This window comes from Nannospalax galili, unplaced genomic scaffold, assembly GCF_000622305.1.
Source record: "Nannospalax galili isolate Female #2095 unplaced genomic scaffold, S.galili_v1.0 scaffold406, whole genome shotgun sequence".
NCBI classification, from domain to species: Eukaryota; Metazoa; Chordata; class Mammalia; order Rodentia; family Spalacidae; genus Nannospalax; species Nannospalax galili.
Window position 1 is genome coordinate 4,840,157 of NW_008357033.1, and position 7,455 is coordinate 4,847,611.

At 49.3% G+C, this 7,455-nt stretch overlaps 1 protein-coding gene across 11 annotated transcripts in view; it reads right to left on the reverse strand.

Annotated features, from left to right (window-relative positions):
• Nucleotides 1–7,455, reverse strand: part of Atp2b2 (ATPase plasma membrane Ca2+ transporting 2) — a 361,587-nt gene that overhangs the window by 62,740 nt on the left and 291,392 nt on the right. For 9 of the 11 annotated variants that reach the window (XM_008854882.2, XM_008854881.3, XM_008854884.1 and 6 more), the window contains 3 exons: nt 6,987–7,028; nt 6,057–6,215; nt 3,044–3,258 (listed from right to left, as the gene is read on the reverse strand). In XM_008854882.2, coding sequence (XP_008853104.1) covers nt 3,044–3,258; nt 6,057–6,215; nt 6,987–7,028 — 416 coding nt within the window. The remainder of the gene's footprint in view (nt 1–3,043; nt 3,259–6,056; nt 6,216–6,986; nt 7,029–7,455) is intronic. The other 2 variants (XM_008854887.1, XM_008854889.3) reach the window with 1 other exon arrangement.

Consider the following 7,455-nt stretch of genomic DNA (forward strand, 5'->3'; position numbering starts at 1 on the left):
GAGATATGGGAGGAGTTAGAGGGGAGGGAGTTGTCATGGATTTGATCAAAACACCTTATATGCATGTATGAAATTCTCAATGAATTATTTATTAAAAAAAGAATCCCTGTTGTAAGCTTGGGGGCGGGGGGTGATTCATGCTTGTGACCTCAGCACTCAGGAGATAGAGGCAGAATGATTGCTGTGAGTTCAAGGTCAACCTGGGCTACACAGCGAGTCTCTTTCTCTCTCTCTCTCTCTCTCTCTCTCTCTCTCTCTCTCTCTCTCTCTCTCTCTCATATACACACACCCAAAATACCAAACCAAACCAAAACAAGAATCTCTCATTGGTACTGTCCAACATGGTAGTCACTGGGGGCTGATGAACTCTTGAAATGTGGCCCAAAGTGTAAGTATGAGAGACCCATTGGGTGTTGAAGATGTGAGGACACATACAAAGGAGGTGTGTCATTTTTGTGATTTTATAGCTTAAAATTTTGATTTACTTTTATTTTACGTGTATTTTGCCTGCATGTATGTACATGCACCATGTGCCAACAATGCCTACAGAGGCCAGAAGAGGGAGTCGTATCTCCTGGAACTGGAGTTATGGATGATTGTTAGCTGCTATGTGGGTGCTGGGAACTGAAACCAGATCCTCTGCAAGAGCAATGGCTGAGCCATCTCTCCAGTCCCATATGTCATTTTTGTACTGATCACATGTTGGATTGATAATAATCTGGACATAAGGGTTAAGAAAAATTGTGTTATTAAAGTTAATGGTACCTGTTCCACTTTATTTTATTTTTAGACAGAAGCTCATGTATTTCAGGCTGGCCTTGAACTTGTTATGCAGATGAGGATGACCTGGAATTTCTGATCCTCCTACCTCCATGTCCTAAGTGATAAGGTATAGGTGTGCGCCACCATGCCTGGTTTATGTGGTGCTGGGGATCAAACCTGGATCCTTATTCATGCTAGGCAGGCACTCTATCATGAAGCTATATCCCCAGTCTCTTTTTATACACTCTCTGGTGTATATATGTGCATGTGTGTGTATGTGTGGGTACACTTGCCTATGCAAGTGCATGTGGATGTTACAGGCTGCCACTGGGACATCTTTTCCACTTTATTTTTTGAGATAGGGTCTCTCCCTAGACTGGCCCTCAAGCAAGACTTTCATTCTCCTTTAGGATCCACCTGTCTCCGTCCCCAGTGCTGGTGTCTTAAGTTCAAGCCTCCAGGCCTGGCTTTCACATGGGTGCTGGGGATCCAACCTTAGATTCTCATACCTGTGTAGCAAGCACTTTACCCACTGAGTCATTTCTCCAGTTCATCTTTTTTTTTTTTTTTTAAAAGGTGGCTACTAAAACATTTAAAATAATATGCCTTGTTTGCACTGTGTCTCAGCTGGGCAGCACTAACCTAAGTGGTCATCATTATGCCCTTGATGGTGGCACTCAGGGCCAAACTCAGAGAGGAAGGCCTGGCCTCACTGTTTATCAAGTATCTGTGCCAGTCATATGACCTAAGATGACCAAAAGTGCCAGAGGTAAAAACTGCATAAGATCCTTGGGGCTCAAATTTCTCATGATTCCCCCAAACCAGCTCCATTAACCTGCACAGAGACTCCAAGTTCAGGAGGGACCTGCTCACATCCATGCAAGAGTTGCCCTCACCAGGCCCTAGGCCTCTAGGGAGCAACGTCTTGTAACCTGCTTAAGCTTTGGTTTATTGTGTTTCTGAGGACTGTCAAGCAGGGAGCCGATAAGGGTGGTATCCCTTTACCCAGAGCTGCCACTTGCTGGCACCTGCTGGGAGAGGTCTCTGTATGAAATTACATCACAGAACCCAGTCCAAATTCCAGCTTGGAAACTGACACTTGCCCAGTCGTCTGGCAGCACTGCCAATGTCTCAGAGCAAATGCTTTCGTGCAGCAACATCCTGGCTCCTGGCATTGCAACCCTGGAAAACGTCAGTCCAGGGTCTTGCCCAACCAGATAGGGAAAGGAAGAGATGAGCTGATGGGACAGCCTAGTGGTGGCCCACAAAGAGACAGACTTGCAGTTGTCGGCTTCCTGGTAGCCCCTGCTTTTGCAGGAACTACCTGGTTGGCACTCCATTTAACTGCTCGTAAAACTTTTTATGTTTTCAGGCCCTGTCTAATCTAAGGGGAGAGGGCTTCCGCTGTGGTTTGGCTCAGCTCTTTCATGCCTTAGAGTGTGACTTCTGAGATCCATTGTACAAATCCATTTTACAAAATCTCCCTGAGGATCTGTAACTGTGACTAACTGACTTCCACTTAGGTTTGGTAGGGCAGCATCAGGTTCTGGTTCGCACAGTAATGCCTATGTTTAACTTTTTACAGTGCTGAGGGTTTGAATTCTGGATCTCATACATGTCAATCTATCGCTGAACTATACTCTAGCCCTACTTTATTTTGTAAATTTGAGTGGATTATTAATATAAATCTGGAGATTTTATATTAAGTCCAGATTTCAGGCTTCCTTTTGGAAAGCACTGATGGCCTGGAACCCCAGGCTGCATTGTTTTTTTTTTGTTTTTTAGAGAAACTTCTTTGATATATTTATTTTTATTTTATGTGTATGTGTTTTGCCTGCATGTATGTAAGTACATCATATGCATGCAATGCCTGCAGAGGCCAGAAGAGGGCATCAGATCCCCTGGAACTGGAGTTGCTGATGGTTGTTAGCCACCATGTGGGTGCTGGGAACTGAACCTGGGTCCTCTATAGGAGCAGCCAGTGCTCTTACCTGCCGAGTCATCTTTCCACCCCCTCCCCAGGCTGCATTCTTGTGAGGAAATGCTTGGCTGGGCTGAATAATGGGGGTCCCTGTGGCCAGAGCCTAGATCTCTGGTTTGCACTATGCTTCTGAAGGCATGTGAGTTTGGGGGACCTGCCTGTATCTGCTCTCTGAGTTCCTGTTACAGCCACACACTTCTTAGCCCATCTTCTAGTTCTAGCACTGCAACCCTGGCATTCCCCATAGATGCCTGTGTGGGGCTGCATCAGCCACCTGGCCCTGATCTTCTTCCCTCTTACCTTCACAGAATAGGCCAGTGAGATGGTGACAGCCAGAGGGAGCCCCTCGGGCACAGCAACCACTAACACCGTCACGCCGATGATGAAGAACTTGACAAAGTACTGCACGTAGACAGGTGTGCACTCTGGCAGCCATGGCTTCTTGTTGACCACGAAGGTGTCCACAGTGAAGTAGAGTACCAGGATGATGACCGTGATTGCTGACATCACCAGGCCTACGATATGGAGACACCTGCTCAGAGGGCTGTGGTAGGGGAGGGAGTGGAGGAGCATGGGGGCCCTGGAGGGTCTGGTGTGGACTAAACTCCTGCTGGAAAGCCTTGGACCTCAGCTCATCTCCTAGCTCTACTTGCTTGTTTTATGACCTGGAGCAAGTTCTTGAGCCTCAGGGAGTCTCAGTTTCCTCCTCTGTACAAAGGGCATGCAGGCAAGACTCAGATGAGGAAATATAGGTAAAGTGCCTAGCATAGTGCCCATCTGACACTTGCCCATTCTAAAAGCCTATGTTGAGGGAGCACATGAGTACCCTAAGAGCCATCCACATACAGTTTGAGCTGGTTAGTTTTTGTCAACTTGATACAAACTAGAGTCACCTGGGCAGAAGGACCCTCAGTTGAAGAATTGCTTCTATCAGACTGGCTTGTAGCCAGGTCTGTGGGCATTTTCTTAATTTTTAATTGAAATAGGAGGGCCTATCCCACCATGGGAAGTGCCATCCCTAGGGGTGTGGGCCTGGGTTATATAAGAAGTGTGTTTCTCCACGGTCTCTGCTTCAGTTACTGCTCCAGGTTTCTGCCTTGATTTCCTTCTCTGACTTCCCTCAGTGATGGACTATTATTTCAAAGTGTAATATGCAATAAACCCTTTCCTTTCCAAGTTGGTTTTGGTCAGTGTTTTATCAGTAATAGAGAGGTAAACTAATATATAATTATTGCACAATAATGAGTCTGGGTTGGAATCTCTCCTTTACTCATTCATTCAACAAACACCTTTTGAGTATCTGTGATATTCCAGGTGCATGGTGGCTCCTCATTAAGGACAGGGAGCTAGGGCAGTGACATAGAAGAGACCCCACTCAGGTAGAGGTGGATAAGAGACCAGCAGGCAAATACGGCAGCAAGATTATTTCAAGCTGAGTCTTGATTTTCTTTTCAGAAAGGGTCTTGCTATGTAGCCCAGGCTGGCCTCAAACTCTCAATCCTCTTGCCTCAGGCAAGAGTGTGTGTGCATAGGTGTGTGTGTGTGTGTGTGTGTGTGTGTGTGTGTCTGTATGTTACCACACTCATCTATAGCAAGATTGTTATGAACATGAATTATTTATGTGAAGTAAAATGACAGGGCAATGTAGTAAAAGGGGATGGGGTGCCTCAGAATAGCTGCTATAGACAGTATGACCAGGGATGGTGTCTTAGAGGAAGAAGTAGAGACTCCAGGAACATGTGGTGACCTAGGGGAGAGTGTCCCAGGCAGGGACACCAACAGGTGGCCATTGTTTGGAGGAAGAAACTGAAGCTCAGACAGGGCAAGTGAGTAGCCAATAGTCACAAGCTAGGGTGATGCTTCAGCTGAAGGGATACCATTCATCCTTGGGGTCCCTCTTTCCAGGTCAGTGTGTCCATCTGTCAATGGCTGCAGGTACTGTGGAGGCTGTGTCCACCTGCTGCTAAGGGCCTACAGGGGAAGCTGCCCCAAATGGATGACCAGGATTCCACGACTGATGGAGCCCCCAAAGTCCAGTCATCTATGCATGGTGGGCATGCCCTGTCGTGCAGCTTGTGGTCCAGTGGTCCCATGGAGTGAAGCACAGACTAGGAATTCTCCATATATCTCAGCATTATCTGGTGTCTCCCACTCTGACTCGCAGTTTTTGCCTGACAGGCTCACCTTGGAGCATCTGGCCATAAATCCCTGGCCACCAAGGAGGCGTTCAGCCCCAGAGGGAAGCAGAGGGAGACTGAGAGTCTGGGATTGCTTGACTGTGAACTATATTCTTGGCAGGGTGTGGTGGGGATGGGGACTGAGGACTTCAGAACCATGGGGTTTTTATCATCATTTAGTTTCCTGATCCCCTGGTGCTACACACTACTGTGGAGTCTCCTGCTAGTGACAGCAATGGCTGTGAGGGAGGAAATCCCTGGGCCCAGCTCTCCCTACCCCCACCCCCAGCTCCAGCTGTGGAGCATCAGAGCACGATGCTATCCCCTCCTGACAGCCGCAGGGGTGGGAAGCCAAACTCCCGGCAGCCAGCCGAGAGCTGTCACCAGGCCCCCAAGTTTAAATATAGACAACTGAACCTATAATTTGCCACCCTCCTCATGCTGTGGTATCTATAATTAGAAATGGAGCCAGCCACGGAGGTCTCAGGAGCCAGGTGGGAGGCCTTGCTGTTCGCACATCCTCAGCACAGGGGGAGGTCAAGGCTGTGCTGGAGGGCTGGGGCTCACCCTTGCAGCTGGGCTCAGCTCCCTGGGCCAGGGAACTGTCACCAGCCATCACAAGCAGCTAGCATCTCAGTTGGGAAGCCTGGGTTGTTTGTTGATGCTCAGACAAGGGATTCTGTCTGGTTTCCTGGTTCTGCCCTCATCCTCTTCAGTCCTTTTGCATTGCAGCTAGGACAGCTGTTATCAAGCCCAAATCCATCCCTGCTTGTCCTCTTCTATGGCTCCCACTGTCCCCAGAAGTCTGTGCTACAAGGAACTCCAGGCCCTCCTCTCAGCTGCAGCACAGGTCACAGGCAAGGCACTCTGTCTACAAATAGGCTTTAATTTTCATAGCAATTTGCCACAGTGGGACAAGAATTATCCCCATTTGCAGAGAAGGCAGAACCTCCAAGCTGGGGGAAGCTATGGGCCCACGTTCTCAGAGCCATGGCTAGAGCAGTCTGCAGTCTGGCTTTTTCTGGAGCAGGGCAGGCCTCAAGGACTATCTTAATAAGATAATTCTTTCTCAGGTGAGATGAAAGAGGGCTGTGTGGGGCAGAGCTGGGGGTGTGTATTCCCTGCTGTGTGCTTACCTGCCTTGCCGATCTGTACTGCCAGTTTGGTGAGCTTGCCCTGCAGCACTGACTTCTCCTTCTTGTGCAAGTTGGCCTTTTTCTTGTCATCCGCATCACCACCTTCTGCGCTCTTCAGGGGTTGCATCTCCATAGCAGCTGCCCCATCCTGCTGCTTGGCTGCAGGGGCAGAGCGCGTACACATGTGCACACAGACACATGTACAGGTCAGCCTGCAGGTTGGGATGCTTGGCACCCAGCTTGCCTGCCCAGAAGAAAGGCTGGCTGCCCTGTCTGGGCCCCACATGGCTGGCAAATAAGCCTAGGAGGGGATCTTCCACTTCCAGTTACAGTCTCTAGGTCCCAGTGGTACTTGGGACCTGGAATCTGGGACACGTGTGGAACTGGCAGGACTCTACCCTGGATTCCCAGCAAGAAGGGGGTAGGCCAGGTTCATTAGGGTCTAAATGGGCCCTTGGCATTACCAACAGTCAGAAAGATATGGGTTTCCCCAGCGTGCCCCTGGAGCCAAGCTGTTAGGATGCTAGGGAGCTAGCAACAGGAGAGACACAAAGTATGGGTTAAAAGAGAAAAAAGGTGTCCCAGGCCTGAGTGCCAAGTCCCCATCTCCAGCCAGAATGTCATCTTCAGTGTGGGATGAACAGAAGGGCCTGTGGTTTTTTTGGACAGAGAACTGGCCAATCCTTTACTGCTTCACCCTTCCACCTATAAGGGTCTCAAAGAGCCCAGTTGACCGGCAGGCTCAGGAGACCCTGGCCCTGGAGCACCCCCTCACCTCACCATGACAGCTCTTTTATCTTGCCCAGTATTATGAGTATCACCCCAGAAGATGCCAGACCCCACAGTGTGGGTTTGTCTACCCCGACCCCAGTGAATCCCTGCCCCCGTGTGATTCAAGGCCCATGGGGAGGTCCTCATGGCTGTGGTTACCTTTGCTCTGGCTGCTGTCCGCACCGCCATCTTGCATTTTACCTACATGACAAAGAATTTCAACAGACAACAGAGAACAGACAGCACAGGTCGGTCATCACGAGGATGCATCACAGACATTCATGTCACAGACGGAGGAAAGACCAAGCTGCTCAGGGATGCTGAGGAGCTCTGGAGTGAAGGCCAGCCTGACAACCACATCAGCCACAGGGGCTGCAGGGTTGAAAGTCTCTTGATTCTCTTCCAGACTCGGAGGAGAGGGTTTCTGTTGGAACAACCTTGGCTTTGAGGGTTTTCTAGATGGAAATAACATGTTGGACCAGAGTTTGCACAGGAAGCAGAGGGGAGCCTAACTGAGCCTGTCTGTCATGGCTGGTTATTTTGTGGTTGAGAGGAGGAAAGGGGAAATTTGCTCAGACCCTCCCTCCCTCCCTTCCTTCCTTCCTTCCTTCCTTCCTTCCTTCCTTCC